Consider the following 19,234-nt stretch of genomic DNA (forward strand, 5'->3'; position numbering starts at 1 on the left):
GATTAAAGACCTCAATATCAGTCCGAACACACTGAACCTGATAGAAGAGAAAGTGGGAAGTACTCTACAACACATGGGCACAGGAGACCACTTCCTACGTATAACCCCAGCAGCACAAACATTAAGGGCCTCATTGAATAAATGGGACCTCCTGAGACTGAGAAGCTTCTGTAAAGCAAAGGACACTGCCACTAAGACAAAAAGGCAACCCACTGTCTGGGAGAAGACCTTCACCAACCCTGCAACTGACAAAGGTCTGATCTCCAAAATATATAAAGAACTCAAGAAACTAGACCATAAAAGGCTAATCAACCCAACTATAAAATGGGGCACTGAACTGAATAGAGAATTCTCAACAGAAGAAGTTCAAATAACCAAAAGACACTTAAGGTCATGCTCAACTTCCTTAGCGATCAGGGAAATGCAAATCAAGACAACTTTAAGATACCATCTTACACCTGTCAGAATGGCTAAAATAAAAAACACCAATAATAGCCTTTGCTGGAGAGGTTGTGGAGAAAGGGGTACACTCATCCATTGCTGGTGGGAATGCAAACTTGTGCAACCACTCTGGAAAGCAGTGTGGCGGTTTCTCAGGAAATTCGGGATCAACCTACCCCTGGACCCAGCAATACCACTCTTGGGAATATACCCAGGAGATACCCTATCATACAACAAAAATATATGCTCAACTATGTTCATAGAAGCATTTTTTGTAATAGCCAGAACCTGGAAACAACCTAGATGCCCTTCAATGGAAGAATGGACGAAGAAAGTATGGAATATATACATATTAGAGTACTACTCAGCAGTAAAAAACAAGGACTTCTTGAATTTTGCACGCAAATGGATGGAAATAGAAAACACTATCCTGAGTGAGGTAAGCCAGACCCGAAAAGAGGAACATGGGATGTACTCACTCATATTTGGTTTCTAGCCATAAACAAAGGACATTGAGCCTATAATTAGAAGGAGAACCCAAAGAAAAACATATAGGCATCCTCCTGAATATTAGCCTTCATCAGGCGATGAAAGGAAACAGAGACAGAGACCCACATTGGAACACCGGACTGAAATTTCAAGGTCAGGAGCAGAAGGAGAGAGAGCACAAGCAAGGAACTCAGGACCGCGAGGGGTGCACCCACACATTGAGACAATGGGGATGTTCTATCGGGAACTCACTAAGGCCAGCTGGCCTGGGTCTGAAAAAGCCTGGGATAAAACCGGACTCGCTGAACATAGCAGACAATGAGGACTACTGAGAAATCAAGAACAATGGCAATGGGTTTTTGATCCTACTGCACGTACTGGCTTTGTGGGAGCCTAGGCTGTTTGGATGCTCACCTTACCAGATCTGGATGGAGGTGGGTGGTCCTTGGACTTCCCACAGGGCAAGGAACCCTGATTGCTCTTTGGGCTGACGAGGGAGGGGGACTTGATTGGGGGAGGGGGAGGGAAATGGGAGGCGGTGGCGGGGAGGAGACAGAAATCTTTAATAAATAAATAAATAAATAAAACTAAAATATTTAGAAGCATATATCTTTCTTCACTATTCTCCACATCCCTATTAGCTTAACTCTACAGAAACACTCCAATAGAGTAGCATTGGGGGAAAGTGTTACAAGTACATATCTGTATATTTTTCTTGCACACACAAAATACTATCATAAAAACTACAATGGCAGAAGAAAATGAGGACTGTGATGTTGTTTTTAATGTTATCCCCTATCTTCTGACAATACACAACTTTTAGTCAGTTTCCTATTGTCTAATGTGGTGTCCTAGCTCTCTGAGCATAAACAGGCTTCTTGTTGGGTTTTTTTTGTTTGTTTGTTTGTTTTGTTTTTGAGACAGGGTTTCTCCGTAGCTTTTTGGTTCCTGTCCTGGAACTAGCTCTTGTAGACCAGGCTGGCCTCGAACTCACAGAGATCCGCTTGCCTCTGCTGGGATTAAAGGCGTGCACCACCACCGCCAGGCCTTGTTGTTGTTTTAAAAGAACATTTTACATGCCTTTTACACCTAGCCTCTATTACTAAGTCAACCACTGACTATTTTTAGCATCTGTCCAATAAACAATGTGCTCTAAAAGGGTGTGCCCAAGAAACTCCCTATGGCTTAAGGTACTAGAAGTAAGTTAGAAACTTGTTTAAAAAAATTTACCTGAGTAAAGTTCTACAAAATACAAGGCCTATGAAGCCACCAGGACAATCAAGGACAAAGAAATTCCAACAAAGGTGTGGTGGCATTTGGGGCAGCAGCAGACTGACAACAGGCAACTGGTTTGGCAGAGGAAGTGCCTGCTACAGGAAGGAGCACGGGAACCGAGCAGTAAAGCAAGGTCATAGCTGACACCTGCTGGAGCAGGGTGTAGCTCAAAAGACAAGCAGCTAAACACACATAAAGATGAGCTGTGACCTCCAGATCTTCCCTTGCTGAACACAAAGTTTAGTCTACAAAGAGGATTACCTTCACGATTGGACCCAGTAATGGATGAGAACGAAGCCCTGAACTTCCCTAACAAGAGGATAAAATATAGTCTACCCAGCAGAATGTGGGCTCGCACCACCCTGCAACTGTGACATCACACAAAGGCCTTTGGCTGATCCACCAGCAAAAGCACACTGAGAGGAAGGCAAATGCACAGAAGAAAAATAAAAAGTGCAAAGGCTTCAGACTCCTAACAGAACACGAGGGGAGAGAGAGGCACACAAAATTCCATAAACACACACACACACACAAAACCTGTCTGCTTGAGAGCTGTTGACATCAAATCAGAAAACAGGAAATAAACTAAAGAAATTCAGAAAAGGGAAAGAACAAGAAATAAAGAACATGAGAGTTGGATGAGAATACAGTGAAACTCTTCCAGAAAACAGAAAGATATGGAAAGCAGGAGGAAACCTATAGAAATGGAGGCTTACACTTGGAAGCCTCTCAACTTTAAAAACCAAAAATACAAAGAAAATGAACAGAGAAAAGAAAATGCTGCAGAGACGGAAGTGTCTTCTCCAAGCTGAGATCAGAGTTTCTGAGTTGTCTGTAAATGACATGCACATGCTTCTCTGTTGTAATTCATTTAACGTCACAAAGAGAAGCCACACCATGACACCATGCAACCAGGTTCTCACATAGGTCTACTGGAAGAGGAGAGAGAACGGACCACACATACCAGTTCCTGGGGACAAGAATGGTGGAGGAGAGAGGGGGGGGGGAGAGAGAGAGAGAGAGAGAGAGAGAGAAGAAAACAGAGAAAGAGGGGAAAGTAGCAAATGTGCACAGAGGTGCTCTTAGTGGCAGCAGCTGAGGATATAACCTGTCAGGACCCCAAGGGCAGGCCCGTACAGATGCCTGAATACTAACAACATCACGATGAAATTCCTGAACCCAGGAAAAAAACCTTCTGGGTGGGGAGGGGAATGTGTATAAAAGTGTGTTTACAAAGGCTTGGGAGTCGGAAATGGCAAGGTACTCAACCCACCCGTGTAGAAGTTGCCTCTGAACCTCAGCCATCAGCAAAGCCTGCTTTCTGAGCTTGAGAAGATGCACACAAGACACATTTAACACAGCACGTAAGCTGGGAAGGTAAGTTCCCAAGGGGTGAGGATAAAGCTCAGGGCAGAGCAGGGGACCCTGGGTTCCAGTATCAACAATAGGTGTGTACAGACACACAACATGAGCAAACCCTGCCATCACAGCAGTGTGGACATGTCTCCTCTACCTGCTCCTCACCAAATCTTCCCATGGGAAGGGCTCACACTGTTCAGACGGAGCCCAGATGCCCTGGGTTCCCTTCCTGCTTTCAGTGCCTGCCTTGGCTCAAGCAAGCGATTCATTTTCTCTAAGTACACACAGGACTAAAGGAAAACTACAGAAAAGAAACAGACCTATCTATTCATTGGCCCCATTATTAAAGAATTTCTGGAAGAGAAAGGTAGGAAAGGAGAATTTCAGGGGAATTTTCTTATAAAACTTCAAAAACAATAGTGAAAAGTCAGCATGTTTCTGTTAGCAACAGTTTAATGACAAACTTGTGAAGTAAAAGCTAGCATTCACTGCCCGGTGTGGTAGCATATGCCTTTAATTCCAGCACTCAGGAGGCAAAGGCAGGCAGATCTCATGAGTTCGAGGCCTGCTTAGTCTACATGGTGAGTTCTAGAACAGCTAGAGTTACATAGTGAAACTCTTATCTCAAACAAACAATAAGTTAATGTTCTTCTGGATACTTACAGCATTACCTGAGTTTACTGCACTTACAAAGTTAGAGAAGTCTCTTACCTCAGTGCCCTGCCGGCAGTAGGACAGGACAGGAAGTCTGCCCTTGCTCCGAAAGTTGGAACTGCCCATGATCATTGGCGGGGTGGCTGTTTTTGGAACATACAGCTCTCTTGGGTAAGTCTCACAGACCTGGAAATATCAAATGAGAGTACTTAACTCCAACTGGAAACCGTGAGGACAGTGGAAGCAGATGGCTTACTGTAGATCTTGAGCTCTCCTCCATCCATCCATGTGCAGTCCCCAAGGCGCATGCCTTCTGCTGTGGTCCCCCTCACTCTGTGCCCACATTCTCAGGAAGCTAAGCAGACCCTGGTGGAACACCCTGCTTTCCTCCCTCCTATGAACCCACTCATGCCTCCTGCCCATTCCAAAGTGTCAGCTCCCAATACCTAGAAACACATTTTACCTGCACCACCAGTGACCACACCTATCAGGCAGCACACAGTGATCACATTCTCCTAAGAACCAGAGAGGAAACAGTAACCAAGGAACAAAAGACCCACCCAAGAAAGACAAAACCAGACATCAGCACCTAGAATTACAATCACCCCAGAACTAAACGGCTAGATGTCAGAGTGAAAGCAACACTACCAGAAGGCTGTGAGTATTCCAACACCGATGAAGCACAAGAGAAAGACCTTGAAACAATCTCTATGAATATAGTAGAAGTCTTCTAAGAGGAAATGAGTAAATCCCTTAAAGAAATCTATGAACACACACATACACACACACATACAACCCACTAGAAATAAATAAATAAAACTGATCAAGACCTGAAGGTGGAAATAGAATTAATAAGGAAAACCCAAACTTAGAGAAGTGTGGAAATGAAAAATTCAGGAATTCAAACAGGAACATCAGAGGCCAGCTTCAGCACCAGAATACAAGAGATGAAAGAGAGAATCTCAGACATTGAAAACATGGTAGAAGAAATGGATACATTGGTCAAAGAATATGTTACCTAGAGAAACTCCTGCACAAAATATCTAGGAAACCTGGGACACTATGAAAAGACCAAATTTAGGAACAGAAGAAGAAACCCAGATAAAGGGCACAGAAAATACTTTCAACAACATCCTGGAAGAAAATTTCCCTCACCCAAAGGAATGACTATTAAAGCACAAGAGGCCTACAGACCAGCAAACAGACTAGACTAGAACAGAAGGTCCCCTCAGCATACATTAATCAAAGCACTAAATATACAGAACAAAGAAAGAATATTAAAAACTGCAAGGAAAAAAGAGCAAGTAACACATAAAGGCAGATCTATTAGAATTACATCTGACTTCTCAATGAAGATTCTAAAAGCTACTAGAACCTGGACAGATATTCTGCAGACTCTAAGAGACCACAGATGCAAGCCCAGACTACTATACCCAGCAAAGCTTTAAGTCACCATAGATGGAGAAAATTAGACATTTCATGATAAAACCAAATATAAGCAATATTTATCTATAAATCCACTCATACTAAAGGTGCTAGAAGGAAAACTCCAACCTAAAGAGGCTAACCACACCCAAGAACACACAGGAATAAATAATCCCAGACTAGCAAAATCAAGAGGGGAAGTGCGCACATGCTTACAATCACACATGCATGTCTAAGCATGCATGTGTGTGTGCACACACACACACAAAATCACCAACCTCACCACCACCATTAAAATGGCAGGAAACAAAAATCATTGGCCACTGATATCTCTCAATATCAAAGGTCTCACTTCCCTGATAAAAATACACAGATTAACAGAATGGATGGGAAAACAGGATCCATTCTTCTGCTGCATCCAAGAAACACACTCAACATCAAGGATTTATCGCCTCAGGAAGGGAAAAAAAATAGAAAAAGATATTCCAAGCAAATAAACCTAAGAAGTAAGCAGTGTAGCCATCTTAATATCTGGCAAAATAGACTTCAAACCAAAACTAATCAGAAGAGAAAGGGAAGGACACTACATACTCATCAAAGGAAAATCTCACCAAGAGAACATTGCAATTATTAACATCTACGCACCAAACACAAGGGCACCTACGTCCATAAAAGAAAGACTATATCTTAAATCACATATTGACCCCCACACACTGAGAATGGGAAACTTCAATATCCTACTCTTATAAGTAGACCGGTCATCCAGACAAAAACTGAACAGAGAAATGCCGGAGCTGATGGACACTATAAAGCAAATGAACCTCACGGATATTTACAGAACATTTCATCCTCACACAAACAAACATGTCTTTTTCTTTGCATCTCAAATTTCTCTAAACTTGACCACATACTCCAACACAAAGCCAAGTCTCAACAATACAGGAAAATTGAAATAATACCTTGCACCCTATCTAACCACCATGAATTAAAGCTGGATATCAAGAACAGAAATAACTGAAAGCTTGCAAACTCATGAAAACTGAACAACTCATGACCTAATATGAGTCAAGAAAGAAATTAGACCTTCTAGAATTGAATAGAAATAATATACAATATACCCAAACTTATAGGTGTTGCACAATATTTGACCACACTATGAACCCCAAGATTATGTTATTTACTGGAAAAACTTGCCTCTAGCTGTGGTGTGGCCCAGCTCTAGTACACATCTTTAATCCAAGAGCTTTCTGCTTATGGTAAACAAAATTAAATAAAATCAATCATAGGTCAAGAGGCAGAGCAAACGACTAGTTGACAGGAAGTAGTCATAGAGAGCCAGAGAGAGTCAGGAAGATGGATAGATGCACAGGAAGTAGTAGGGAGGGACTCTGAGTTTGGCAGTCCTTTTTGGTTTGGGGCAATAGCAGGTTTTCACCCCAGCATTTGGCTCTTCAGTCTTTATTGGTAAAATGAAGGACAAAGACATAGTTAAAACAACATTCATCTCTCTAAATGGAAGCGGCCAGGCGGTGGCTGCAGTGGCTCAGTCAGCAGCTGAGGCAGAGGTAAGATCGGGTGTAGCGGCTGTGCCTCAGACATAAAACAACATATGGGACCCAATGAAGGAAGTTCTAAGAGGCAAGTTCATAGCACTGTCTACATAAAATACTGGCGAGATTAAAAAATTAGACAAAAACCATGAGGCTAAGTTTAAAAAAAAAATCCAAAAAACTTCAAGACATTTAAAGAAGTGACAGCAGCACACTGTTCTTCTGATGGCTGGAGCCCTGCAGCATGCTACCCGCTGGAACTATGTCTTGACCTGCCCCAGAGGCTGGCTTACCTTGTACTCTCGGTTGGCATCTGACAGTTTCCAGTTCTCATTGGGCACGCCCATCCTCTCATATTCCTTAGCAAGGTCAATGACCTGCCAACCCTTCAGTCGTTCAGAATCATTTTGTTTGGGATTATAAGAGAATGCATAGAGATCTTCATATTTTGCTATAAAACAATAAAAATCAATACAATGTAATTTATAAGGCAATAGACTACAAACAAAACTAATTTCCAGGATTTTTCCCTCCTATTTTTTTTCTTTAGAATTTTCAACAAAGAGGAGGCTAAGACATGTACATATCTGAATTTAATATTTTCTGAGTTCCATAAAACCAATGACTATAGCTAAATACATATGTATAGACCCAAGATTTATGTCATAGCAAAAGGTGTCATCAAAGTTAAATCTTCTATTGCATGCTTTTCTTTTTTCTTTAATATTAAATTTTTAAAGTAAAAATAGACACATCTTACTCATCCTTTTCCCCAAATGCAATGGAAACAAAATACCGTAACAAAAAACTAGAAATGGCCAGGTGTAGTACCCGCCTAAAGCCCAGCATGCACAAGACCCAGGAGGACTCTGCCTGAGAGCAGCCTAGACCACACAGTGAGCGCACATCTAAGAAAGACAGGGAAGGGTCAAACAGTAACTAACAGGATGGAGACGGCAGAGAATAGGAAACTGCATTACACATTGTTCTCAATTACTCTAACGTGTATGGCTGTTCTGTTTGCACCTAAGTATGGGCAACACTTGTTCCTGGCACCTGTGCAGGCCAGAAGAGGGCATCGGATCCTCTGGAACTGGAATTACTGATGGTTGTGAACCATCTTGTGGGTGCTGGGAATCAAACTCAGGACCTCTGGAGGAGCAGACAGTACTCTTAACCACCGAATCATCTCCTCCAGCCCCAGAATCACCCATTCTTATAGGTCAGTAGAGACCCAAACCAGCAAGCTATCTCTATTATATACATATACCTTGATTCCACTAGGACAATGGAATGTATCAGGCTCTGTGTGCTCAGAGAGAGCATGGACCTGCTCCTAGGTCATTCATGAGGGCCTCCATCTAAACTGAAATCCATGCTAACAAGTAATCCAAGTCATGCTGGGGGCAGAAGTGTGGGGCCCACAGAAGGGGGTCTGCTCTACCTTGACTGGAGGTCAGAGAGCTTAAGCCTACTCTTGTTCTTTCAAAGTCATTGAGAAGAAGTCTGACGTAAGGAGCGGCTACAAACAAGATATCCTGACCTAGGGTGTGGTTACTTGGTGTTTTGGATATTAAAATGGTCCATAGAGGTAGATCTGCTCCACCTTGACCAAAGGTCAGAGAATTTAAGCCTATTCCTTCAAGGATATGACAGAGATTTGAGCCAGGAAGTGGCTGCCTACAGAATACTTGGTCTAACTGGTTATTACATATCCTGCCTAACAGAATACTTAAACTAAAGGATATAGTTGCTTGATATTTCAAGTACTGAAGCAAGAAATTGTTTCGTTTGTCCTTTGTGTCATGTTAAAGCAGTCTTTTGCCTTCTTCCCCGCCCCCTTTCTGGACTGGAGTGTATAAGCATATGGAGAATAAATGCGGACGTATTCGGTAATCACTGGATAGCTCTCCTGGTACTATCCTATGTCTCTGCATTCCTTTTGTATCTCTGTCCTTCCTCTCTAATTTTTCTAATCCAGTCGCCCCTACCCTGGAAGGTTCAAGCCCCATCAAGGCTGGACCCCAACATAGACGCCTTCAGAGCCCTAGGCCTGGGTAATGGTAAGATTCATTTTTAGGGCTTCTATCCTTCCCAGCCCTCCATCTACTAAGACGGGATTCACTCTTGTCTCTGATACATCTACCACCCTCGCCACTACTGCTAGAGGACCATGACCTTCTGGTACTTTCCATTTAGTAATACTGCTTTCATTAATAGAGAACACCCACATTTAAAACACAAGAGAGCAGCTAGGGAGGTAGGCTGGTCAGTAAAGTGCTTTCTATGAAAACAAGAAGACTTGAGTTCAATCCCCAGCGTCCAGGTGATAGCACATGGCTGGAACCCCAGTGCTGGAAAGGTGGAGCTTGCAGCAAGCCAGCTTCACCTAGGCTGGCAAGTCCCAGGTCCCAAATGACTGTCTCAAACAACAAAGCGATGGCTCCTAAGTAAAGGCACTGGACCCTGGCCTCCATACACACATGCACACATGTGCCGGCACATGGGCACACACATGAAGTGCTAATATAATCTAATAATATAATCTAAAGTAACATCAGGCCGTACTATATAAAAGTCTTCCCTTAACATTGTTCCTTCATTGGACACCATTCTTACAGTTCAAAGCAATTGTTTCTGTTATTTCTAAACCATAGTGGGGTATTTCTAGACCACTGAGGGGGTTGACAGTACATACAACGTAACTATAATGTAACGATAAAATAATAGTACCTTAAAGTATGCTGGAAACCCCATCTCAGTTGAGATTGAGAGTTTGGCTCTCTAAGAAGCACATACCTTGTTTTGACAGTTGCAGCAGAGAGTTATAGATATCATGGCAATCTCTTTCCCTGGGAACGATGAAATGCACAATCCTGAAGTTCTTGCACTGGATCACGAGTGGGCATCCAGAAGTGGTGAGAGCAAGTTTCTCCACAGAGGCAATATGGTGGTGTAGTATCTACGGCACAAACACCCGCATCATCAACACTCAAAGCACTGACGCATGCTCTTCTCCCGAGTGCATACATGGGAATGTTCCAATGACACCTAAAATGCTATGTGCTCTCATACTTAACACATTTCGATGACTTGATGCCTGAGCCAAGACTAGGTTGTCATTTTTGCTAGTTTTTTTTTTTTCCATGTCAGTATATGCTGGCTGGATGAGGAGCTGGGGCACAGTTCAGCAGCAGAATGCCTACCTGGCATGCACAAGGTCCTGGTTTCCAGCCCAAGCACCTCAAAAATTTTAATTAATTAATGTTTACCAAGTGTAGGAATAAAAAAGTCTCATTATAGACTATGGCTTGATGGCATCTTGAAAACATAAGATCATCTCCACTGCTACTGACACTTTGTTTGCTACTAAGAAATTTTACTCTTTCTTAATACCATTCCTAGCCACTTAAAACATTTAAAGAAAAATTTCTGGAGAAGAGGTTTTAGGTTCCTGAACGATAAAAACTCAGTCACAGAAGAGCTCCAGCAGTTCTAAATGCACCTTAAAATGCAGCAAAGGCTGCAGCAGCAAACTGCACCCTGCTGAGTAGGTTTTGTTTTATATCTGCTCGTCTTCAGTTGAAAGGTGAGGGAAGGATGACTTAAGTATGGTTTTATAATGCTAACATTACCCGTTATATTAACTGTATATATTAAACCTAAGGCTGACATGCAGAATAAGCACACATAAGTAATCAAGGAAAGCTTGAAAGAGCCTTAATGAGATACCGTGTCCATGAAAACTGCACAAATGGCTCACACACAGAGAGCTCACACTCAGGAACTAGCTCTACTAACATTTGCACAGAGTTGCTCATAACCATCTGACAGTGCCATCTCCACAGGGAACTAGGGACAAGAACCTATAAGATATATGACGTAAAGAGAATATTGTATCATCATTAGGATCCCAGCTAAGATCCCAGATCATTTCAGGAGAGAGACAAAGGGGCCTGACATCATGTGAGTGTAAAGGAAGCCTGTCTGTACAGAGAGAAAGAGGGCCCAGTGTCAGAAAGGCTGCTTCTAGGACCTCAGTGCTCCTGCTACACAGACCCCAGGAGAGACCAATGGGCTACGACAGTGAAGGCAGGAGAGACAGAGGAGAGGGGAACAGCAGCATCTCTTCACTGTCCCTCAGTCTGCTAACTCTTTATCTTACTCACTGCACTCACGCGTCAACGATAACCAACTCTACAAGAGAGCCTGCGTACTCTGAGCTGTACTGCAGGTGTGTGTGGTTCCCTAGGAGGCAGACACGGCATCTCATCTCAGTTCTGCTGCTCAGAAAAGGCTAAGGATAGCTGGGATTTACTGAGCTGCTACTTTAACAGATGCTTTGCCTATTTTCTCTTATTTAACATTCGCAAAAGTGTTCCATGATGAGTGACAGATACTACGCCCTTCACAGAGAGGTGTCAAGCAGAAACACTCAGTCTGCCATTCCCTTCCCTTCTCTCCTTACAATCTTCCATCTTCACCAAGATATCAAAAATGTCAGGACAATGGTGGTGCACACCTTTAATCCCAGCACTCGGGAGACAAAGGCAGGCAGATCTCTGTGAATTCCAGGCCAGCCTGGTCTACAGAGCAATTTCCAGGACAGGCTCCAAAGCTACACAGAAAAACCCTGTCTTGAAAAACCAAAAAGAAAAAGTCAGGAACCTGTATATATATATATGTGTGTGTGTGTGTGTGTGTGTGTGTATGTATGTATATGTATATATATATAATTTATATAATATTCTGCAATGTTTAGTTACTGTATTTAATTACTATACTTAAATATTTAACACTGTAAACATCATTCTGTAATGTTTAGTTACTACCCCCTCCTGAGGCTGACCACCAATGTCCATCTATCAAAGAACTGAAATCCAGCAATCAAAAGCCCCTTTGACACTAAAAAATAAATCTCCTAGTTGTAATTTGGCATTAAAATGTTATAGAATATGCTATATAATCCATATGATTATTAATGTGCACAAACATTACCTAGACTTCTAAAAAAAAAACTAAAGGAAGAAAGAGGTATTTTTTACAGATGTTAAAAAAGTCTAATATTCTACACAATTCCATATTACAAATGACATAAACGACCTATAAAAGGGAGGCAGAAGTCACTTGAGAAGAAAAAATTTGATTGATCTGTGAGTGGTAGCACAGGCCTGTAATCCCAGCTCTCCAGAAGATGACAGACTGCAAATTCAAGGACAGCCAGGGCCATTTAGCAAGACCCTGTCCAAAAGCAAAAGCAAAACTAACAAAAAAAAATGGGTTAAGATAAATAACGAGTGATTAAACAGCCATTAGCCCATTGTTACTGCGACAGCAGACAGTCCTGCTAAGGTCCACCTTACCCAGGTTTCTTTCTGCTGAGTGTCAATAAACAACAGATGTGTGGCCGTAAGATACAGGGTTCCCGTCAGTGACTTGTTGTTGGTACTAAACCGGTCAAGTAACTTCACTTGTTCAACCTAAGAAAGAAAAAGATGTTATTTTTCATTTCAAATATAATTATTTTTATTTCTGTTGCTGACCAAAACACTGACCAAAAGCAACATAGGGGAGAAACAGGTTTATTTGGCTTATAGTTCTAGGTCAAAGTCCACCACTGAGGGAAATCAGGGCAGAAACCTGAAGCAGAAGCCACAGAGAAACGCTGCTGGCTGGCTTGTTCGCGTGCTCCCAGGCTGACTTAGCTGGCTTGCTTACACAGCCCAATACCATCTGCCCAAGGAATGGTGCTGCCCACAGTGTGCTGGGCCCTTCTACATCAATTAACAATCAAGACTCAAAGACATGACCACAGAGCCATCTCATCCTGGCAATTCCTCCATGTGGATGACCCTACTCTATGCAAAGTGGATAATCAGGCTCACCAGGACAGTAGCTGAAGGGCTCTAGTAGGCCTGAGCATGGCAAACAGGGCTCTGGCAGGCCTTGCCCTTCCCCCATTTCCTCTGCCTTGCTAAACCATTAGATAACATTTCTAAAGCTGGCCACCAAGGTCCATTCCCTCATTTAGCCACTTCCTTCTACTGAGGCTGACCACCAAGGTCCAGCAATCAAAGTATTGAAATCCAGCAGTCAAAAGCCCCCTTTGACAACCCTAATTAACATGTCCAATTAAAATGAACTAACTCATCCAAACACAGGGTTTCCCCGTTTAACTTTATAAACTGCCATTTGCCTATATCTGTCTCTTCTCTAACCAGAGGCAATCCTTTGTCCCTCTGGGACAAATATCCCTGCCCTCTTCCCCTTGCTCCCTCTTCTTCTATCTCCTGTCTTTGTCTCTTATTCCCTGTCCTCTGACTCTCTGAAGCAAATAAATCTCCTTTGTGCTGAGAACTTGGTCTTGTGTCTTGTCCCAACTCTGAGGTCCTTTCAACAATATAAATGAAATTTTTCTAAGTCCAGAAACAGCATGCAACATTATGTTTTTTTTCCTCCTCTTTGTCCCCAAACACAAGAAGTTAGTTGATTAATATTCAGGGTAAAATTTCATCTGTCCTTGGAAGAACACAAAAAAGTCACAAGCAACACAGATATTATTTAGATGCCAATGCAAACCAGAGAAGATTTTAAGAAACACCAACACTAATATACAAGGAGTGTGCATTGTGTGAGCAAAGTACTTTTCACATCTAAAAGCCCATTTTACTGTATGTGTTGCTAAAGAGAGTACCTAGTATCTGTTGTGCAGCAGTTTCCTCCAAGATTGAAACATTCCCATTCTCCTTAATCAAGAAGGCAAACAACTCAAAAGAGCTTCAGGAAGTCCCTGAAACTGACCAGATTCACTAAGCCCCTCCCTTCCAGAGTAAGCAATAAAGTTGCTGAGAGTCACTCTTCAGACAAGTCAAGCTACAAAGCAGACTCTGTGCCCAAATCCTCTGCCTGAAAGAAGTAGAGACTAGAAACCAGCTGAGCTGGCTCAAAAAGGTTTAGATCAACTAAACCGCTTAGAAAGGACACTCTCAGCTGAGCGGTGGTGGCACACACCTTTAATCCCAGCACTGAGAAGCAGAGACAGGTAGATCTCTATGAGTTTGAGGCCAGCCTAGTCTACAAAGCAACTACAGAGCAAGTTCCAGGACAGGCAAGGCTACATAGAGAAACCCTGTCTCAAAAACAAAAAACGGGTATTCTCCAACCTGTTGAACTGCCTGCAGGTTGTGCAGTGTGTTCCAGGTACCAACTTTTATGTAGTGTGACCAGTGTTGGGTTGGGCTGTTGGTGTGGGAGGTCCTTCTGTAAATGTGTTACTTTTATTGGTTAATGAATAAAGAATCTGCCTTGGCCTGTGATAGGGTAGAATAGAGCTAGGAGGGGAAAACTAAACTGAATGCTGGGAGAAGAAGGCAGAGTCAAGAGATGCCATGTAGCCACTGCTGCAAACAGACATGCCGGAACCTTGCCAGTAAGCCACAGCCAGGTGGCAATACACAAATGAATAGAAATGGGTAAAATTAAGATGTAAGAGTTAGCCAATAAGAAGCTAGAGCGAATGAGCCAAGCAGTGACTTAATTAATACAGTTCCTGTGTGGTTATTTCAGGGCTGAGCAGCCGGGAACAAACCTCCTACAACAGGTTTGGTGATGCAATTGTCTTGGAGCCATGTATGATGTTGTGAGTAATCCTTCACTTACATTGCTGTAAGCAACTACAATAAAACTCATGGTTCACCAAGTTGGACTTCGGTGGTATCCTGTACTTTGGTCTGTTGTGGGCTCCCTATCTGAGCTGAGTAGAGATGTATGTAGTGTCTCCTCAGGAAGTTTTGTCACACAACACTATCCAATTATATAAAGTTCTAGAAGTATACGACTGGGCAAATTAAACCAAGAAACTACTGTTTGCAAGCTCCAGCTTACGCTCTATATTCTCCCTGCTGCACAGACATGGCTGCTGTGCAGCCAGCTCTGGTTCTTGCTCTCCTACAAGACTCTCTTCCATTCAGTCCAGTGACAAGCCCTATCCTAGACTCACCAATGCCCTACCACCAAAAGTAACTCTTACTTAGAAAGTTAATTTGTTACTTATGTCACCTTGTCTCTTTGCTCAGTTCTCTGACACAAACTATCCTAAGTTGCATTGGCTTCCTATGGTATCCAGGATGCTGGGATCCACAATATGTTATACAGGGGTATAACAGCATTCATGTCTATTAATACTGGTGTATACACACACACACACACACATACACACACACACACACATACACACATACAAAGCTGCTATAGGAGTGCAGAGTGGAACTGGGACTCGTCAGGAGACTATAGCTTTAAAATTTAATGGCATCCATTTTATAGGAAAAACATATAAAAATAAGTGTTTAATGTCCAGCTCTGTCAACGGAGGTTGTGCAGATCTTCAGACCAGAGAGCTCACCATTATATCATTAATTCTATACTTCCCTGACATGTTTACTGCTTCTCCTACCAGCTCAAGAACAATACACTCCCGTTATAAAGTGATTAATCAATAGCCACCACTCAGAAGGCTGATCATCTCACTCTTCTTCACTCTCTATAATTTTCTTCCATGGAGAATGAGCACTTTTAATACCACTGTTCGAATGAGTCAAAACTTCAATGTAATTAAAAATGTTTAATAGAAGACTTTATTTGTGTGATTAAGACAAACTTATTGTGGATACTGGAAACTGAGAGATATGATCTAATGCAACTCAGGTCTGACAGTGGATCTGACATATAACAAGTGATCATTTTACATAGACTCTCAAGAACACAGGAAAGCCAGGTGTGGCGGTGCCCTGGAGCGGCTGAGGAAGGAGGATCAGGGGTTTAAGACCAATGCATGGGGAGGGGGTGGTAAGAAAGTTTTGTGCTCATGAAGATTTCTCCTAAAGGTCAACATTTCTTTAATTGTCTAGGCCATTTATTTCTCAAGTAAAAATATGTGTAGTGATATTTCATTTGTATTTTAATAAATAAAGCATGCCTGGAGTTCAAAGAGTAAAACAGCCGCACTGATCAGCCTTACAGACCAGGCAGTGGTGACACATCCCTTTAATTCCAGTAACCACACTAGTTTGCCAAAGAAACCGGGCAGTAGTGGTGCACACCTTTAATCCCAGCCCTAGAGAGGAATATAAAATGGGAGGAGACAGCTCTCAGGCCCAGTCTCATTCTGAGATTCCTGGAGGCAGGATCGCCATTTCAGACTGAGGAAGAGGGAAGAGCCAGTGGCTGGCTGTTTTGCTCTTCTGACCTTCAAGCTGAATCCCAATTTCTGTCTCTGGGCTTTTATTAAGCATGCTATCAATATGGCTTCATTTTATCACACTGAAAACTGAAACTTTAATTTATATACCTTTAAAGACAAACATTCCTCTCCAACTGTCAAGAGCTGGCTGAAAAGGGACAAAGCCAGCAAACAAGACCAGACCACAGTGGGCTCTCAGGGCAGGCTCTCTCTTACCTCCCTTCCTTTCACAAGAGCGGTACTGAACACACATGGAGCTAAAAAGTATCAACACCACTGGGAAGATCAATGACTGGAGTACTTCAAAGAGCTCCTCAGAGAAAATAAAACAGGGTTTTAAGGGTGTGGCTATGAGCAAACAGGAAGTCTGCTTTAAAAGGAAGCCCATGTGAAGCTAAAGACAGAAATGCTTCTCTAACTCCAGCCTTAAACTGTCACTTTTTTTCATATTTGGTGCAATTTCTGCAAAGCTTGTCTGTAAGGGAGACAATCCCAGTTTCCACTCCAGTTTTAACTACTGGTCCCTCGCAGCTCTGCATTCCCAGTACAGACTAATACATCCTACACTGTGCTGGCCTCCTGCAGTGCTGGAGACAGGGAAGTGCTGCATGTGTCTCTATGGAAACTAGTGCACATCAACAGCCAGTTTCAAATTGAGGGAAGAAGAAAGATAGGAAGCATCTTATTCACCCAGATGAAGATTACACCTACTATTCACTATTACTTTTGATCGCAGGCTCATTCTCCTTTTTGGAGGGTACAGGAATAGTTTTGCTACGTAGCCAAGGTTACATTGGACCTTTCCATCTTCTTGATGCAAACTCCTGAGACCTGGGATTGAGGCATTACAGGCACACCTTGCCTTGAGCAGCTAAGGGTCTATTTTCCATATGAATCTTATCCATTACCATTATATTTCAATATATTATCACTATATCATTATATATCCCCAAACTCTGACTGAACTCTCCGAGTTCTTACTGTTTGCTATACATGTAAAAATATTTCCTTGCCGGGCAGTGATGGCACACACCTTTAATCCCAGCACTCAGGAGGCAGACACGGGCAGATGTCTTTGAGTTCGAGGCCAGCCTGGTCTACAGAGTAAGTCCCAAGACAGGTCCATAGCTACAGAGAAACCCTGTCTCAAAACAAAACAAAACAAAAAAAGAATATTTATTTCCTGACATAGTAGTATGATAAATTCTTGCCATCCATTATTTTCATTTTCACAAGCGCAGTGGGGACTTACTACCGAAACACAACTAGCAGCAGCTAGCTGCTAACCAGGACAGATGTTCCAACCTTGTGTGGGTTCACTCCTGAACTACAACACTTGGCCTGGCATTATGTTGTCTGCACTTGAACATCTTAGGAGTCACAAATCGCAGATTCCCCTCCCTCCCCTCACAAACACAACTCCAATTCTGCATTTCACACATGACTTATGTTATGCCATCCTCGTCAAGTTGCCAGCACTGGAAATCACCCTACTGACTTCCTGACTCATCCATCACCCACTCAAGCTCTGCTCCTCCCACCAATACCAGAGTACTGACAGAGCTAAGATGACCGTCTGTTCCAGTGCCCGTCTCTCCCACTAAAACTGGAAAGTATCTCAGTGCCTCCTTTTTCCTTCTGAGTTCCTCCAAAAGGCTAGAATAGTGTTTGATACAACGAAAGTTTACTGACCTAGATGAACTGCCACTGAGAACTTACTTCTCATAAGGGAAAACCAAATGGAAGATGTAACACAACACCTGATGATGGAAGTCACAAAATAATCCCACACCAGTTCAGAATTATTCATAATAAAAGGGTTTTTATTTAAGGGGAAAACGTATAGATCACTGTCCTAGACAACAGTCCTCTGCACCAACAGGAGTCAAGTCTAGCAGCCAGAAGCAGGAGCCGAAAGCAAGAGAGCGGGCACATGCTTTACAACTGCTATTACAGTATCAGAAACCACACCCAAGTGGGCTGGTACCTTAAAGGCTATTGGCTCAAGGAGTAGAATGTACTCCCACAGCACCTCCACCTTTTGTTTAAATAAGAGAGTTCTAAACCCAATACAAAACTATATACACTAGGAACAGATATCAAGTATAATTAGAATTGCAACCAGCATAAACAATATTAAGCAAGGAGCATATGTTAAATGTTTTAATAAACATTCTATCCTAAGGAGCCTAAGTCTTGTATTGGAAATGGCTTGGCTAGATCATAAGAGGGTGGTAATTATGACTATCTTATCTTCAACCCCATTGAAGGCCTAGAAAGGAGATAATATTACTTCGGCAGGCAGGAAGTATAACCCAGCAGCTTCCAAAGCAAGCAGTATATGATGGAGACAATTAGCTACCTGAGCAATCACCCAAACTCTCATTTGCAATTGGCATGGACACAGCACAAATATGATAGCAATAATCTGGAAAATGCCCTAGCAAAGATAGTCATTGTACAAGACAGCCACAGCAGCCGTCTGGCTGATGGCAATTCCAGAGCAGCCACTACAGCCACAGTGATCCCAAAGTCTCTCTCAGCTGGGGCAGATCCACCAGGCCGGGCACCACTGGGCTGGGGCAATGCGCCTCCCACCACTGCTAGGGGAGCTGAAGAGATTGCTCAGTGGTTAAGAGCACTGATTGCTCTTCCAGAGGTCCTGAGTTCAATTCCCAGTAACCATATGGTGGCGCACAACCATCCATAATGAAATCTGGTGCCCTCTTCTGGCCTGCAGGCAGACATGCAGGCAGAACACTGTATACATAGTAAGTAATTCTTTAAACATACACACTGACAT

At 42.6% G+C, this 19,234-nt stretch overlaps 1 protein-coding gene across 1 annotated transcript in view; it reads right to left on the reverse strand.

The window, feature by feature from the left end:
• Mtmr6 (myotubularin related protein 6) overlaps positions 1–19,234 on the reverse strand; it is a 41,692-nt gene that overhangs the window by 14,248 nt on the left and 8,210 nt on the right. The window contains exons 2-5 of the mRNA XM_041634078.1: positions 12,557–12,673; positions 9,993–10,155; positions 7,487–7,644; positions 4,276–4,404 (exon numbers count right to left, since the gene is read on the reverse strand). Coding sequence (XP_041490012.1) covers positions 4,276–4,404; positions 7,487–7,644; positions 9,993–10,155; positions 12,557–12,673 — 567 coding nt within the window. The remainder of the gene's footprint in view (positions 1–4,275; positions 4,405–7,486; positions 7,645–9,992; positions 10,156–12,556; positions 12,674–19,234) is intronic.

The sequence above is a fragment of the Microtus oregoni genome, unplaced genomic scaffold, assembly GCF_018167655.1.
Source record: "Microtus oregoni isolate MIOR12 unplaced genomic scaffold, Mior012 000045F_ref0000178, whole genome shotgun sequence".
Classification (NCBI taxonomy): domain Eukaryota; kingdom Metazoa; phylum Chordata; class Mammalia; order Rodentia; family Cricetidae; genus Microtus; species Microtus oregoni.